The sequence below is a fragment of the Spea bombifrons genome, chromosome 2, assembly GCF_027358695.1.
Source record: "Spea bombifrons isolate aSpeBom1 chromosome 2, aSpeBom1.2.pri, whole genome shotgun sequence".
Lineage (NCBI taxonomy): Eukaryota > Metazoa > Chordata > Amphibia > Anura > Pelobatidae > Spea > Spea bombifrons.
The window spans coordinates 114,140,247-114,159,003 of NC_071088.1; the positions used below are offsets into that span (position 1 = coordinate 114,140,247).

The 18,757-nt window shown below is 39.1% G+C and overlaps 1 protein-coding gene across 1 annotated transcript; it reads right to left on the reverse strand.

The window, feature by feature from the left end:
* Window positions 1–923: 923 nt before the first annotated feature.
* Window positions 924–18,023, reverse strand: DCTN2 (dynactin subunit 2). The gene is made up of 14 exons (XM_053455760.1): window positions 17,890–18,023; window positions 14,469–14,537; window positions 7,862–7,958; window positions 7,519–7,580; window positions 6,943–7,041; window positions 6,548–6,708; window positions 6,108–6,258; window positions 5,452–5,517; window positions 5,327–5,365; window positions 3,479–3,556; window positions 3,113–3,184; window positions 2,430–2,532; window positions 1,925–2,016; window positions 924–1,545 (listed from the first exon to the last, which is right to left on the reverse strand). The coding sequence occupies exons 1-14, from the start codon at window positions 17,923–17,925 to the stop codon at window positions 1,459–1,461; spliced, it is 1,212 nt and encodes a 403-aa protein (XP_053311735.1). The 5' UTR covers window positions 17,926–18,023; the 3' UTR covers window positions 924–1,458.
* Between the last annotated feature and the right edge of the window lie 734 nt (window positions 18,024–18,757).

The following is an 18,757-nucleotide window of genomic DNA, read 5'->3' on the forward strand; positions in this document are numbered from 1 at the left end:
AGTGCATTGGATCGAAAGCCTTCAATACTATAAGCCTCAAAAAGCTTACAATCTAATACAATTCAGTTAGCCAATAAAGGCATTACTACTCTCTCCCGTCTAACACGGTACGATGCATTGGCCCTGCTTAGTGCATAGTTAAATTACTTTGCTTCAGGTATCATAGTTAAAACACAATCTCACACATTAAATAGGCACTATGAAGGATCAACTCAACCATTCTCTCAGCAGAAACCTGGCTTATAATGGATAGTTAATGCATTGAGATGAAAAGTTTCAAGCCACTGTGTAGGGAATAAACCTACTTTACTTGTTATAACTACTTGGTTCTTTATCCGAGATGTTAGAAATTCTGACACATTAGGACTGGTCACCATTACCCTTGTGCGGTTTCACATCGCACAGGGGCAGCCTGGGGGGCAATTGCCCCCCAGGCCGCCCGAAATCTAATCTAAACGGCCGCTGGGTGCTGATGCTGCTGGCCAGCGCTACTTTAATACTTTTTTTATTATTATTATGTAAAATGGCAAGTTAGTAAACCAATTTATTTTTGTACAAACTATATAATATTTTTTTGTATTCGTTAAAAACTAAAAAAATGGGTATGTGTGTATGTAAGTGTGTCCATGGGGGACAAACAACATAATGCTTTTTTAAATTATTAAACAAAAAAAGAAATCTCTGTGTCTGTGTTCACAAGTTCAGCTCCCCAGTGTCACCTCTGTCCCCATTCAGGAGAAGATGGGCATGTATGGTGGGCTGATTCGGTGGCACAATGGGCCACTTGACTTGACTTGCCCCCCAGGCTGCCAGCCCTCCCCTGACATTGCATTACATTAAAGGCAACAAAAACTTTTCTGGCACCGAGCAAGGATTTCTTTCTAAGTATTGCGTACCAAGTGATTTACACTGAACATGACACGTGATTTGGAAAGATCCTTTTTATTTAAGAAGCAGTAAAGGGCTATAAACCTTCAACATACTTTTTTCAGAGAGGGTTTCTAGTGTAGAACATTTGTTCCTCAAAACAGTGACACGGACATGTAATGGTGCCAGTTATATGTGGATTAAATTACGCACCAAAGACGTTCGGTCACCTAGTTAGAACATCCATATATAAATAAAGGGAAGTTTAAAGTTTGCCTTGGATCCCCGGACTCTCCTCTTTCCAGACTGCAGGTACCAACATGCATATGGAACACCTTGTAAGATACTATTAGTAGCTGGTACTTGAACTGGATAAGGGCACCTTTTATAGCGGGTGCAGTGTCGGCTTGGGTAGGTACAGGAGAAGCATTCTCAGCATACTCGGGGGTAAGGGGGGGGTAGAGCAGAGGGATGGCAAGGTGTTGAGACTAACAAGACTATATGTGTACACTGATAAATCCCTACAAGGTGTGGGGAACAGGTATTTCCCTGGTATTTCGGGGACCGAGCCTTGAATCGATAAACTGTGGCTCATTTGCTTAGTTTCTTGATTCTTGAATCAACGCTGGCAAAGTTGTCCTCCACGGTTGCCAGGTTGTCCTTCATGGTTTTCTGGACCTGCAGAGAATTGTAGATTTTAAATTAAATAACACAATGACATTTAACTCTATTCTATACAATTGCTTTGAAGTTATTAGTATAGTACATCATGCTCATTCTAAATGTGTATTTTTTTCCATACAACCATCCATGCCTTGGGATTAAGATCAAAACATTTAATAACACAATTTGTCTAACAAACGAAGCACAGTATCTTTGATGGCTGTCATCAAGACCCTTCATCAGTAAGCAAAGTGTACATAATTTTGAAACAAAGCTAAATAGGAAGAAGTCCTTCGTAAATAATGAGTCCAACAAGCAGCTGGGAGGATGGAGCAGGGAATAATTCCATGTTTCTCACCCCCTTAAAAGATGTAAAAGGATGCATGCTACATACCATGGCCAGGACACTTGTGTTATCCTTCAAAGAATTTGCTATCATCTGCTGCGTGGTGTCCAGGTGGGTGAGAAGCTGCCCAAACTGCATGGCTAAATGAATCCAGAAAACAAAGATCATTAGAGGGAGGACTACACTTCAATATTAGTATCAAAAGGAGTAAAAATATGCATCACTTGCTTGTCACTACAAACATATTATATAGCACAAGATCGTAAGAAGCTATTTTTCTGTTATTGGCCAACATTCTGTAGAACATCAAGATCTGGCACCCAAACAGGAGCCATGTCGCCCCCCTTATCCCAGGCTACTACTTACTGCATTATATTTGCTCCCGTCATATGTCTCAAATCATTATAATAATCTAGATAAGCCTACAGTAGCTACTCAAGCCTCTGATTACTAAGGGGCATCCCTCCCACTGGCCAATTACCATTGGGGTGCAGCCATTTTCATTAAATCATATACTCGGTGGGGTGTTTTTTTTAGTACATTTCAACATTACCTTGCTCGTGCAGCTGTTTTAACGCCACCAGTCTCTGGACTACTTGCGGTAATGTATTAGACATTGAATCCCACTTCTGAACCACGTCGTATAGCTTGTGCACCTGGAAGACAGTAATTATTAGTGTGTTATGTCATTAGACTAAGGGGAAACCTACTAGGAAGCCAGTGGTGGATTTTACCCATGTATAAGTGTAGAATATCTCAACTACATTTGGTTGTTTTGGAATTTCACACAATAAACAGGACCCTTGTCAGGAACTAGAGCATTACCGGTCCATTCATAAAAAGCAGACTGCTGTTCAGCCAGGATGTGAAATAATGCAGAATGGAAGCAACAATCTGCCCAGAGTGCTGTCACTATGATGAGGTTACAACGGATACCACAACGACTTTAGACAGATTCTATTATCATTTTAAGACTAGACAGCAACGTATAATAAACCATATACATGGTATTCGCTTGGATTTGTAACCCGATGACAAGAAAAGCATGTCTTGTAAAGCATCTCAGGATGTTGCCGACAAGTCACATTGAGGTCAAGGCAGACGAAATGTTCTACTTATTAAAGTACCTCTCTTTCCATGATGAACCCCACTTTTTCTTTCCTAGTTACACTTTTAGGTACGATATATCATAGCACCTGAAATCCTTCTTTATACCCGACAACACACATGCAGTACCTTGCTTTCCGTGTCTGCGTCCTCAATAGCTGCCTTGTGCTTTGCTATTTCATTCATCTTCCCCAGGACACTCTTAAGAAATAAAAGATGACACCTGTTATAAACTACAACATTTCTCAAGCAGAAAGAAGAATTCATGGTTTGATTTTATTTAAAGGATTTATATTTAAACATTAAAAAGAGCATTTGTAGCAATATTCTAAAACGTCTGCTGTGTTTTCTTTGGTTCTCCTTTACCAAGTACACCAGAAATGGGCCTTTATAGTAAAGCCGCAACGCTATGACACATGTAGCTGATAGGATCCCCGTTTTCCATACCGGTTTTGAAAATGGAAGAAGTGAGTAATCTGTAAATGGTAAATTTACCTGCAGTCTGGCCTCAACTTGGTCCAGAGATGCAACATCCAACATGTTAACTTTAGCCTGTAGAATTTCAACAGTTTCCTAAAAAAAAAAAAACCCCAAAAAAACAAAAACACATTAAGCAGAATGATTTGCACGATGTCTTAAATATGGTTATATTTGATACAGGCAGTTATTCCCAGGAGCACTCGAAACCTAAAACACAGAATGCTAAAGTAATGTTACTAGCGTCTAAGATGGGAAAGAAATCAAATTTCCAGAGATCAGATACAGAACAAAAAATTAATAAATCATAAGGAAATGCCCACTTCAAGAGCAGTACAGAGGTACACTATTAACACGACTGATAGGTAGCGACAAAAACAGATTTAATTCCAGTATAGAGGTCCTTATTATAGACGTCCATATACATGAATAGACAGCTAGCAGACCTATACGTCTAACCAGTTTAATTAATCCGAAGGATGAAAAGGGCTCCCAAAACGATCAAACGTCTAAGGGACGAAAAGCGGCTGCTAAGCTACGCTGTAGAATCAGCAAAATAAGAAAGCCTGATGTGCTCTTTGCAGTATGAATGGCTTCCTCAGGGGTACAGCGCAATCACAGGGGAAGTTCCCACGGCATTTTGAAGGGACATGGGACTACCCAACCTTGCCGTCAAATGGTCAATATTGAGGGATCACTTCAATGAGACAAGACGTAAATGTGACAAAAAAGTTTATGAAGTTAAGAAGCCGTACATGGGCAGTAAATGTAACGCGATCATGCTCAATCACAGCACAGACAGCGTTACCAGATGAGATATAAATTACCTGGTCAGGTTAAACACAGAACATACCACGCTCCATAAACAATACTAATAATACAGACACAGAGGAGAAAATATCTTAACTGGTAAATAAAGCTACCAAATCAATACTCCTACTTATAGACAGTAAAACCACTTAAGAACATACTGAAAACACTAGTATTTTAAATGTATGCATTTCCAGCTCATAACTCACTGCTGTTTAATTCAATCAGTGGTCAAATATACATTAATACAAAATACCTCCAATTAAATATCATGAATGACAAATCTATAATGAATCAAATTCAAAATACATTTTATATTATTTTAATGTCCTGTAAATGATGTGTTTAATCATAATGGGCTGTATAAAGAGTTCATGTGCAGATTTTATAGATCCAAAATGAGTCTCCTCAAAGCAATTTAATACCAAGGTTGCTCTATCTAGTCATGCCGGGCCGCAGCATATTGGCCAATTTGGGTTGTTACATCTTAGAGAGACAAAGTCAAGTAATTTTAGAATAAACTGGATGTGATCTAGGGCAAAGTATCCAGATTTTTCCAACATGTGGATTTGATGAGGTATATTATTATGCAAGGCTTCCACATCAAAGCTTGCCAGCTAAGCATCAAATGATATTGTGATGATGGAGAGTTTTTGAATCACCTGCTTTGTGTCTCACACCCAGAATTTTACCTGTTCAATGAGTCTTAACTAGAATAAACTGAAATTTGGAAGCCAATCTCTTTGCCCTATAATAATATCTCTCGTAATTCACATAATGTTGGGGTAGGATCTTTCTGTAGGGTGTGAAAGCCTGTGTGTCTGACAGCATGTCTATGCAGAATCTGTGTTGCATTCATAACAACATTTCCTCCTGTATCGGAGGGTTTTATTACAAGGGATTTATTAGTTTTTACATCCTGAAAGGACTGAGAAATATTGGGATGAACAGACAGGACGAAGGGGTTCAATTTCTCAATCTCCTCAGTAACCAGATGGACGAATAGATCTATATACTGGATGACTCCGTAAATGATGTTGTGTATCTGATACTTACCATCAGACCAGATCCTTGTAGACCAACAGTAAGGGGATTCTGGAAGAACAAAGGAAAATGTAAAAACGGCATACATATTTATACACTTTCATAACACGACGAGGTGTCGCAATGTGTTAACGTGCCTGTGTGTCCTGATCACAGCGCACTGCTGCTTCAAGCTCTCCCAGCCGCTTCTCCAGCTCTGCAACCTGTAACAGAGTTATTCAGACAGTAAGATGCGTCACTTGCTTGTAATACAGATAAAAGCTTAGATCACTGCCTAACGCATCCTTACATGACTAGAAATAAATGTGCGAGACAGGCTCAGAGGTCTTCATTGGCAGGAAACTAGGAGAAATGATTGCTTAAAGCATTGCGCTAGCTTTTTGTTCTAATGTATGTAGTCAATAGTTAGACCATAAATACCAATAATGATCCAGTAGGTTACTTCTATAAATATCCAACTGTGCCTATTTGAGCCATTTAGATGACCTCTTGGTGGCTTCCTAACATCTCAGGTTCAGTAAATGAGGTTGCTGGCTCCACCAATGTTCGCTCATGTATAAGCTCCGAGAGCATACATAGATGAGCTGTCATGGGAGACTTTACCCAAGACAAACGGAGAAATAAAATAGGATTCTTTGACAAATGCCTCGTGACCGGGCAAAAAGTGCAACAGCATACATCTAAAGAATGGAAGATAAGCATCTTCTATTTCATACATAATTTTGAAAATGGGGACTTCTGGTGACTTTTTATCCAAGTGTAGCCCCATTTCCACAAACGACGTTGAGCTTACCTTTGCGGTCTGGGAAAATTTGGTTTGCTCAGGACGGCAGTGTAACTCGTATGTCACCACATTGCCCGTTTCTGGGGCAGGAACCTTTGCCGGAGTTTTCCCTTCTGGACCTTTTCTGGTCTTGGCAACATCCAGCTGAGTCAACAGACGCCTTAAAAAGGAAACCCCCACAAAATACTTCCATAAACGAGCAACGTGAAGCTGTTTTTCTTTTAAAATCGTGTTTCATCTTCTTATCTACATCCGATTTGCTTTATATTTACAACTTCTTTACACATTTTACTGTAGGTTTACAGTGTCATTAACAATAAGCCCATTCACATGACCTGCCTTTCTAAGACTAAAACAATTAAAATCTGCATGCAATAAAAAGAAAGATTCTTAAAAGGTCATGATCCTGGGTTAGCGTCAGAGATTAAATATGATAAAACTCAACCTACTGTGCAAGGGCCCCATCAGGATCTGAAAGATTGATGGCAGCATCGGGGCCCAACAACTTCTCCAAGTGGGTAGACACCAACTGCTGCTTTAAACCGGCCACTTGCTTGGCTAAAGCCACAGGGGTGAGCTTCTCTTCAGTGGTCGACTCTTTAACTGTGCTCTGAAAGGTAAAAACACTGGGCTATACAACCGATACCACGCTTACTGCCGGCTGCCACACAGCCCAGCTATTACTCCTATCCGCCCATAAACAATAAGCACGACTCTGTTGTTTCTTAGTATAAAGTCTTGCCTGGAGCTAGAATGATAGGAGCCATGGCTACCTGGCTCAAAGAATTTGTCTAGTCCAGGTCAAGGCAACGGTCAATTAACATATAAGCCCACAGAATCTCACCTGTATCTTCTCTATCTCTTGTGTCAGCTCTTGGACTTCATGCAGCAGTCGTTGATATTTCTGTTGTGGGGTTTCCTTTAATCCAATTCCTTCACCAAGCTAAAAGGAAATGAACACATATGAATTAATTCACACGGCCAAACTTGTATTATAAGTGTGTGTATAAATCACATAGAAATAGAATACATCTAAAATTAAAAAAGGAAACAGTCCCCAAATACTATGCACCCCTCTCAGTAGAAAAAAAATGATGGTTCACCAACTGAAAACTATTAAAACAAAATAAGCTAAACAAAGTAAGAAATCCCTAATACATAGTAGTCAGACTCTACCAGCAAGGGCCTTATGGATTAGTTGTTTTGAGATAATTTTACTTGGCGTTGTCAAGGCAGCCGATGCTGTTGGAAACAGGAAAACGTTGCAAATATAGAATAACCCCATTAAAGCCCGATGGATGAAAGTATTTATTATGCGAGCAAAATCCCTGAACCGCCCTAGTGGACTGATATACTGTCTTAGAGAAGTGGATAAATACATGAACAAAATTATTAAAATAAACCTTTGTAAGATACGTACTATTTCATATTCGCCTGACTCATAACCGGTTCTCTTGGACTTGCTGATTCGATCAGAGAAATCTAGGTACAGGGGGGAAATGATTTTAGTGTGAAATCTATTACAACGCCATAGAAGATTTATCATGCAAGCAGCAGGCAGAATGGATGGGTTTTACAGTCCCATAGTCTGGACTGCCAGACACGCGATGATATAATTATATGATGCGACAACTTAATAACTACGTAGGGTTATCCTGACACAACGCGCTGGTATAAAGTACACGCTTTCTAGCATTAGAGACACACCTTCGCCTGCTTCGGTAACACAAGGCTTTCTGGGAACGGTATGCATTCGCACTTACCCAAACCCCTGGTATTAACTTTCTTGTCCTTAAACTTGTCGTAAGCCGCATTGGGGTTAACAATAATATGCTCCACACTAGTGCTGGTCAGTTCCTCCTAAATTAAACAACACGGGAGTGGTTTTAATCGCCAACTGCAAAGTTAGAATCATTCTTGCATTCTATTGAGCAAATAAAATAATAGAATAGCTCATTCATACAGATCCCAGATGGTTTATAAATGTGGTCAAGGCAATATTAAAAGATACAGCAGATGTCTCCGGGTAAAAATGGTTCTGTACGCGTAACAATTCTGTACCCCCAGGCAAAACTCATTAATTTTACAGAGTTAGTTCAGCTGCCTTATGCGTATACCTCGCTATCTTGTTTTTTTGGATAAGCCAGGAATCAAAAGGCGTTTGTAAAATAAATCGTTTTCAATCATTTCCCAAGAAATGGAAGAAAAGTCTGAAGATCAGGATCTTCAAGGCCAGAATGAGAAGTCTCTTAAATGCAAACACTATGTTAATGCTTCGCAATCTACGTTCACCATGAACAATTCTAATGACCCCTTTATCTACACATTTTATTCTTCGGTCTGCCTTTTGGATCGCAGCGCCAATGTCTCTGCTGATACCGGCTGGGAGTACACTGCTGTTAAAAATACGACAACCATTTTTAGGCATTGGTACCCTTCATAGAGCAGACCAATCATACAAGAAAACAAAATCAAACAAAAACACACGATTCTTCTTATAATTGTTAGTTTTAACAGAGCTTATTTTCTATTAAATACAAGAGAAAAAAAATCAAACATGATTCAGGATTCAGTACATGTACACTAAGCATATTTACATAACGTTTCAATCATATGGTTATGAAAAAAAGGCATAATTACGGGGGAAACGCATACAGCAATAGCAAAAGAACAGAAAAATAGCTTTCTGAGGATCCATGCAGATGGAACAATTCACATGCTTGTCAGAAAAATGGAATTTTGCTTATATTTCCCACAAAAAACCCAAGAACATGGCCTGGCGTAAGTGCCAGCCTTTGGTGTTTCTGAAACTACGGCTTGTATCGCTCTCAGATGCCAACGCTGTTTCGGAAAAGCCCTGAATATCCATCCGTTGGTCCTTCTTGTTCACGGGGCTCTGCAGTTTTGGTGACCATGCCATTACTGCTTCTACATTCTTTACAATTTATTTTGTTATACTTCATAACTAATTATACAGTTCTAAAAAACCTGTAAAACATACTAAAATACACATTTCACAGGTAGTGTTCTGCAATTTACACTGTATTTGTAATCCCCGGGTACATTAAATTTAAGGTTATACTTAATATTTGGTCCACAAAAAAAGCCAAAATAAGGAATGTAAGCAATGTTTTATATAAGAAAAGAGATCTGGACTATAAAGGGGTGACTTGGGTCTTCACTACAAATGTAACAGCTCACTCTCCCGTATATCTACAGAATAGTAGATGGATAACATTTATTTTATGTATTTATGACTGTGGTCCGGTACCTATGTGTTATTTATATGTCAGACAACAGCAGACAGCTACTGCGGTGACCGTGCAATCAGATAACCTCACCGAGCTTCAGAGGAACAGCAGAAACAATCTAGACATAAACCTTGTGACAGGGCAACAATAGGAGACCAAAGTACACAAGTAATGAATTGTCCCTGAAATGATGTTATTAAGGCGGACAAGATCTCAACAGAAGAACATACTGAGCAGACTGAGTAAGACGTCAGCTTCTTGTCCCATGCAATGATGTCCACTGTACTAAAATGTGTGCCTCAGAATAAACACATTTAAAATTCTAAACGTAATGAATCAGTTGCTGAAGAACTCCCCCAGGAAGAAATCGGACTAACAATACTTTAATGGCTACTTCAATTTTGTCCATCTATTATTTTTTTTCCAATAAGACTCTTGAGGGTCATGCTGTTCATATTGATGCCACCTAGTTAGAGTTGTATTCTTCGGCCCCTGATCCACTCCTGTCATTCTCTCACGCTAAATTATTTAAACATATATATATATATATATATATATACACACACACACACAAATATAATTTCCACCTAAGCTACTGTTCGGCAAATAATATTGCGTAAGCTATTTTTTATGAGCAGCAAATGAAATTTGACCATTAAATGAAGACCTTGCTTGCTGAGCATGTTGGAATCAAGGTAACGGCATGCATTTTATTGGGAAAATGTTATTGGAACTAATGCACTAAAGGGTCACAGGCGGATGACAATGGAGTTGCAGTACAGACACACAGCAGTCGAGGCACAGCGAAAGATGCACATAGTAGCAGACTGCTTACCAGCTCCTTGCAGATTCCCCAAGAGGTGACAGAAAAATAACAAAAAAAACATACGTTAAAAAGAAGAAGAAAAAAAAAAAAGAATTGGTATTAGAAGATTATTAACATGCAACAACTTCACAATTAGCTCACAGTACCTGAAATGCCCAAAGATTCAAACAGACAACAATCAGCTAACAAGCATTGCAAGCTTGCGTTTTTAGAACATAGTTTGTTACATTTATAGCATATATACATATAAGTTATATGTATATATTGCAAATGACACCAATATTAATATTAGATTCCATCGATATACATAAATGCATGCAGGCTCTGTTAAATTTGTTTAAATACACCCAAACCTTGATAGATTTACAGTAAATATACATTATGATAGCCCTGCAATACCTGTGACATAATAAAAGGACCTATAGTATATAAGTATATGATATTTAGCAGTAGTGCCATTTCATATGCAGGTTTAGTGATGGAACATGGGCATTAATGGAAAGCTGGTCAGTAAGCTGGTGTCACACTGAGAACAGACAAGGTTAGTTCAGTAAGAGGGGAAAAAAAACTCAACGTCATAATTATCTCCATCATAGATTCAGTATTAACTGCTTATATAATATAAGGGTTTATTCAACAAAGGAAGGGCGAAACATGCTTTCCTTCCCCTCACTATTGATTATGAAGTGCCTTCCCTGGCAGGTCTTTCAAGCAAGAATAGGTGACCCAGCCCTGTATGATGCGGGCGAGGAGACATTTGACTATTTAACTATACATTATACAGGGCCAGCCATGCTCTTCTTGCAGCAGAAGCTCACTGGAGTTGGACCTTCATAATGAATAGTGACGCAAGACAGTTGAAACCACTTTCCTACAAACTCATGTGAAGACTCTTCCCTTTAGTGAATAAACCCCAGTGTCTCAGACTGTGTTTCTTATACAAACCAAGTTTAGAGACTTGCAGGGACTTCTGGATATACAGTATAAGAGGAAACAGTATTTGGTGTTTTGCCAAGGTTACCAATAAGGGATAACATATACTGAGTAGCAGGCAAAATGTCTATCTCTAAAACTGTGGTTTGTCATTAACATTATAGCTTATAATCTGCTCAGAAAACTCACCTCGGATCGCTATCCCAAGTACCCACCTTGCAGAAAAATGGGATGACGAAGCCCAAACATTTCATATTTTAGGACTTTTCATAAAACATGTATTCAATTTAGGGTAAGACATACCTTCTTCTATATGTACATGGCCATCCATGAGCATTCATTGGGTACTGACCTTTTTAATTATATCTTTTTTTGGATGAGTGAAGGAGTAAATTAAATGAAAGGTGTAACAGACAATGGGAAAACGTTCTGTTACAGACACTAATGGCCCAAATAGAGCTAGAACATGCTTACCTCGGATTTTCTACACTAAATCACCATCCAGTGATTAGATTGATGGACAATAATGTCCCTCATGGCACGAAACAGATGTGATTGCTCATTATAGCATCAACTGCTAATTACAGCCCTGTTGACTGGCAATACTGACCAGCTTGGGTTAATTCCAACTACACTCCTTAACCTCAAAAGCCCACCTTTAATGGCCCCATGCAAGAAGAACATTTCAACTTATTATAACATAAAAATGGAAGACTGACATTAACAATACATGATGAAAACATAGCCGGTGCATGCAATCAATCAGTCACTGTATGAACCTCTCATTTCTCACGCATAATTATAATCACATTATGATTCATTGATCAGTCTTTATAGAACATATAAGTCAACTTTACGTCTGCATTGAGGAAATAAGATTAGGTAATCGTACAAAAAATAAACACACACCACAGATCTAAAGGGGATTAGCAAATAAGTAAAATAATAAAACCGCAAATGCGGAAAATGAAATTGCATGCAAGAATTCAAAATCAGGAAAAAGCATGCAGAAAAAGAAGCATGAGAAGTCTTACTTGTGCAAACTAGCGTCCAGGCACGGTGGTCAAAAAGGGAGGTGGGAGAGTGTTAGGAAGACATAAGTAAATTAACATGTGCAACGGCTTTAATACAACTAAACATTAGTAAAAGGAATCCCTAAGCAATAACATGACGGAGCTGGTATGGAGCATGGAAGTACAGGAGACCGACGGCTTACATTACTGTCTACAGCCAGCGATGATGAATATTCAAATTGCTTTCTCAATAAGGATTTTTTTGTTATAAAATAGTAGTAAAGAAGGCACGGGCCACCATTTTTTTCCGGACATCAATATGAAGCATATTCCAAAACAAGGACCTTCGAGTAAAATATAATGCATCTGGTTAATGTGGATGGAGCGCGAGTTTATAAAGCCTAGCTGGCAAGGTTTTGTAAGGTGAAGGGCTACGCATTATTTCATTGGGCTACTTCACTCTGAACGTATGGATTTTTCAGATAGGCCTGTGCATGCCAATCTCAAATCCTCTAGCCACCAGTTGTAGTGTTGTAGACCACAGGAGTCAACGTAGAGTAACAGCAACGTGCATTCATTACATACTAGTTTGATGCCCAGAAAATATGGTATAGTGAGCTCTCTAGACTATAGTGAGTCCATTGTCTAAAGGTTTAGACTCCTAGCTCCGTTACTACACCCATCATGTGATTGCTTTGGGGTATTTCTGCAGGTATGCTCATAACATTGTAGACATGTACATACATTGCATTTTAGGATATGTGCTAGATCACAATTATTATAAACCCTTCAGCACTTACCAATTACAACCACGACAAAAACCCTTTGAGTTAGTTACACAGAAGCCCAGTTCCCTGTGGTGTCACACAATTTATCAAAGCCGTACAAGAACACAACGGAGCTACTGGGAACCAATTGCTCTTTGAGAACTCGAAGACGTATCAATAAAAAGTTACACGTGTAATAATAATAAAATGTTACATACCAACAGTAATAATTTTAGGAGGCTTAGCTCACCATGTACTAGTCACCACATGTGATCTGTAACATATGGCACAGCATAAATGATATACATCAAACAAAATCATATTGTAGAGGAACGGCGATCGGTCGTTTAACTGATTGCTGGAGCACTGTAAGCCCCCTGAATGTGAGGAACCATGGCTCCTAAAATTACCACTGCTGGAACTTAACATTTTTTTACTATTATACAGACAAGCGACTAAGGAAATTTGCATTTCAGCGATGCCGTGAAGTAAACGTGTGGCTCAGAACACTGCAAAAGTTTTTCAACTTAAGCTAAAAATAATGAATTTTTTTTGCCCTTTCTTAAGAGACCAATATACTTTTATTGGCATGAATAGCTGGACGTCAGCATCATCTGTAATATTAAGGAAATGCATTAGGAATCACACTCACTTGGTTTCTATCATATTTTTAGGGAATAAGTATAAAGATGTTTGTCTCGATTTAAATCACAAAGAAAGACTATCTTGTTTCACATTCGGTACATAGGGTGCTGGCAGCATTTTTTTGTAATCAATTTGGTTTTAATAATTCATGTCTCGGTTATATGGTGATTTGGCAGTAAATAAATATACTTTTTGAACATTGTTATGAACACTAATCAAATATGTGCAGTGGTCAATTTGACCGAAATAGAGTAGTCATCTGTTCTGAGGAACATACATATATTATTATCTTTTTTTCATATAGCGCCAACAATTTACTTTTATATATGAATCTAACATTCTGAAGGAACCCAGATTCATTATTTAATTCACTGTTAAAGATAGGGACTCATCTTACCTCTTGGGTTATTGTATTCCCAATACTTAAGCGAGTGTCGGTTTTAAGTATAGTTTCCAGCACAGTACTGGCCTATATGGGGTTGTTCACTAAATGGTGACTTTGCAGGTGACTTACATAAAGTCGAAGCTTTTTAACTACCTGAATCCTCTATACATTATAAAGGAAGAACTGAGAACATTTCTCAGGGAAGAAGGGCCAAGCTGAAACCCAGTACAGTGAGATTTCATAAACTTAATGACGCATTATGCGGGGCTTTTTTCTTCCATTTATATTTGAAGAATGGATCTCTGAAGTCTTGAAAGCTTATTCGGCTCTTCATCTTATATTACATCACGAATACCATGGCTTTATGTCTGTAGTTCTCTCCCATGGAAATGGCCACGTAATTTCTGTATAATAACGGCACTGTGCCTTCAGTAGTCCAGTAATTATGTGAATCATGCAGTGAATGATCTGCCAAGTTGCATCTGAAATACCAATTGGCATGGCTGCTTATAATGGCTAAAGTAAACCGAGAAGAGATTAGTGGACTTACCGCGTCAAATTCTGCCTGATCATCCTCGGGCAAGTCACTGGTCTCATACACATCGGGCTCATTCCTAGCCTAAAACAAGCAAAACAAAGAATTATTATATATGTTCAGGATGGCAAATCCAAGCAACCCCTTCTATGCAGACTGTTATTCACCAAATGGCTCTTATCAAATTCATAATACATATATATTTACAAACACACACACACACATATATATCTCAAATATAAGATCTAGCTCATTCCATGCATATATAAAATAATTCCAGGATTATTATGAGTGATCCTAAAGCCTTGATTTACAAGTAGCTGCATAACAGCAGCCCAGGGCTATGAATTCTGATACCCAACCAGTTCCAGAACTCCTGATAAAGAGAGAGTTGAGAAATCACACCTACATTGAAGGTCCCTGATATTATAACTTTTAAGCAGATTTTTTGCATCTTCTTAAAACAGAACAAATGCTACCCTTGGCTGTGTGTGTGTGTGTGTGGGGGGGGGTTAAAATGAGCCCAAATAACTTAAAAGGATGCAGACAGACTATGTAAGACAGCATGAGTTCCCCATCTAAGTCAATTATTAATGCATTTTGGTTTTGTTATTATGGATTTGTTTCAGCACAGCTTTTTTGTTTTACTGTAACAAATTACTAAATACAATATCCCATAACAGGACTGCCAAACATTACAGAATAACCATTAACATTTTCTAAAATTAGATAGGAGAATGTCACTTTCAAGACAATAAATTATTTTCAAGGTGGTCTCAATACACAGAAAAACAGAATTTGAAGGCAGATAAGACCCATTTGGCACATCTAGTCCCATTTTTTGTAGACCTTAAATCAGTCCGTGGTCTTGTTTTAGATTGAGGATAGCTCTCTACCTTCCACACGCATGTTCAAATGCATGTATTAGCCTCCAACACTTCTTCCATTCCACACATCTACCACCCTCGCAGTAAAGTAAAACTTCATTCCATCACACTTAAGCCTTTGCCCCTCTAGTTTTAGAGTATCTCTCTTGTTCTAACATTTCTCCAACTCTTAAAAAAATATCCTTAGAATGGGACATATTTCTTAATTATGATATATACATATTATATTAAGGGGACTCATGATGGTGGAGCATCACCTTAGAAGACGGAGGGGTGATATGACCAAAACGTATGATGCTCACTGGCGTTTGGGCTGTCATAATGATGGGGAAGTCATGGAGCACAGCTCTGCTACCAACTCTTTCTTTAGTGACCTCAAAGAGACCAAACATTGGGTCTTTCTCAAAACTGACCATATGCACTCTAGAAACTCGAATGTAATTGAACCCCATTCAGTAAAGGAGGTGAGTATTAAATGAACTATAGCTTAAACCTTGGTGTACACATGATATAATATGTATATACAAAGGCTTATGAGTAGACTCTGATTAGGCTTAAAAGACACATAAAACTAAGCTCTTTCTGTAAGTCTTCTGACAGCGATCGTCATCATCTTATTTCACTGCCAGTAAAACAGAGCTCTGAGCACAAGCTAAAGATTGTTCAGCCAACGCCCGATGCTCAAATACGAAAGACAGGAAAGGCAAGAGGGATAATAAATATGATTTTCCAAGACATTATCAATCTAAATACTTAACACAACAAGCTTACCTCAGTGAAGTATCTCAATAGGCTATCACAATGGCATTGTCTATTCAAGGCGAGTTTTTAAAGGGTCAGTAATGTAATATTTTGTGCCACTGCACCCTGTCGAAACGACAAATAAGCGTCGTTACACAAGGCCGTGTGTTCCGTTTTGTTGCTGTATGTATTATGCGGCTGAAACAGAAGAGATCTTTGCGGTGCTAGAAGTTGATGTGACTACATCTTTTTCTATGTTGACCTGAACCAATATTTTGACATTTACAGCAGCACTGAACAAATCTCAGACGCCAGACAACCACGGCTTCTAGGCTCTTAACTTTTGGTGCTATTCCATGTTGATCTCTAGGGATGGAACTCTTTGCGGTTCCTTATCCCCTTAAGGACTGCTGCTTTACTTTTAAACATTCTTATCGAGTTTCCAAACAGAACCAGACTGCTTTTTAATTTTTGAACCCTTCGTAACTCGTGTTTTAATATTTCTGCAGTTTTTGTGTTTAGCTGTAATTTTGTTCTCTCTCATTTAGTGAACCCACTCAAGATATATAATTATAATATATATATACACACACACACACACACAAAAGCTAATAAAAAAATTTACAAGATTTACAATTTACATTTTAATGCCTAATGTTTTAATGCTCCTTTGCAAGTTATAGGGCAATAAGTATAAGTAGCATATTGCCATTTCAAAACAATTTTTTCCAAATCTAGCCATCATACGTCCATGTCCTATTTGGGACATCTTTGAAGTCGGCCAATTCAATTTGCCTCCATTAAACCATATATTTTCGAAAAACAGACACCTCAGGGTATTTCATGGTGGTACTTTTACACTTTCTTTGCACTAAATTTACTATCAGGTTTTGTCAAAATTTATGGCATGTCAATGGTCATTAAGAGGTTTAAAAAAAAAACCCATAGAAGCATAGAACCTGACGGCAGATAAGATGCATTCTAAGCATCTAATATGCCCATTTTTCCCGATGTAAAGAGTCAAACCTTTACAGGCTTTGATCTGGTCTTAGACCCTACACGTAGGCAATCTAGGTATCTAGCCTCTTGCGTCACATATTGGTAATTGTATTGTTTTATCAAACTAGTGCAGTAATATTGTTTGTCTAACAACACAACAGTGTAGCAAACACAACACAACAGTGTAGCAAACACAATAGTGTAGCAAACACAACAGTGTAGCAAACACAACAGTGTAGCAAACACAACAGTGTAGCAAACACAACAGTGTAGCAAACACAACAGTGTAGCAAACACAACACAACAGTGTAGCAAACACAACACAACAGTGTAGCAAACACAACACAACAGTGTAGCAAACACAACACAACAGTGTAGCAAACACAACACAACAGTGTAGCAAACACAACACAACAGTGTAGCAAACACAACACAATAGTGTAGCAAACACAATAGGCTTTTCTTTCCGCACACACACAGTACCAGCCATAGGTTTCACAACCTCATTTAAAGCAGGGATCCCCACATACATTGCTATTGATAATGGGAGGCCTATCATGCCATCCTACCGATAACACGGAAATTGCTTAACGTAATGGCAACAGCACACAGCCGTGTATTCCTACACACAGGGCTTGTATGAAATGGACTGATGTGTATGTACAGTATGCACACACTGCTGGCGGCGCACTGCACACAGCACGCCGCCTGTCACTGCTCCGGCCCCGCTGCACACACTGAATGCTTGCGGCACCGGGCCTCGGAGTCCCCGGGGTGCGAGGGATGGGGTCCAGACACTGGGTACTCACGATGCCCGGCAGGTCGGCGTACTTTGGGTCGGCCATGTCTCTTGTATGAGCTGTCAGGAGGGGCCGGGGCGTGGCTCACTGCAGTGGGGGATAACACGAGCTTATGGGGTGACAGCAGAGACTCCGAACAGACGGTGACGGCTCAATCTGCTAGCATCAATACAACCGGGAATAACCGAGTATAAAAAGGATTAAAAAAAAAAACAAAACACCGGAACCGGTACTGAGGAGCAGTCACAAGCACACGGCAAAATCTCGTGAGAGACAGAACGAACGGCCGTGACGTCACTCACCGCGGTGCCCACTGGGATATGTAGTCTATATTGTGTTGCTTCTAGTGGAGACGTTTGCAGATTTCAGGAGATTCGCGAATATCTTCTTGTAGATCAGCGTACTTTATTGATGACTCTGATAAGATCGATTATAATTAAGTTACAATATATTTTACACACTTAAGCTGTATATTCACCCAATGTAATTATTTCAATGTATCCAATTCATTGGATACATTGTTCAGGTTCTGATTCTGTCATTCCATCGGATGCTATGGACCACATTTCAAGCTTTGCCCCAGAATCACCTTTTATACATGATGTTGGTTGTATCGCTGAGTAACACTATGCCTACACCTGGCACGGTAAGAAGTGAGCAGTATTCAGGGGATGACTCGGTCAGTGGCCGCATCTATGTAATTTAAGTGCCATGGCCGCCTAGTCACCCCCAGTCTGGCCTTGAATACAGCACACTTCTTACTGTGCCAGGATTAGGAGAACAACCAACCTAATCTGCCAAGCGCCAATGTCGGCAAACATGTAGCCCCGCTGGCATCTGTCTGGTGTGCCGGAGCCTGGCAGTATTGGTTACTCAT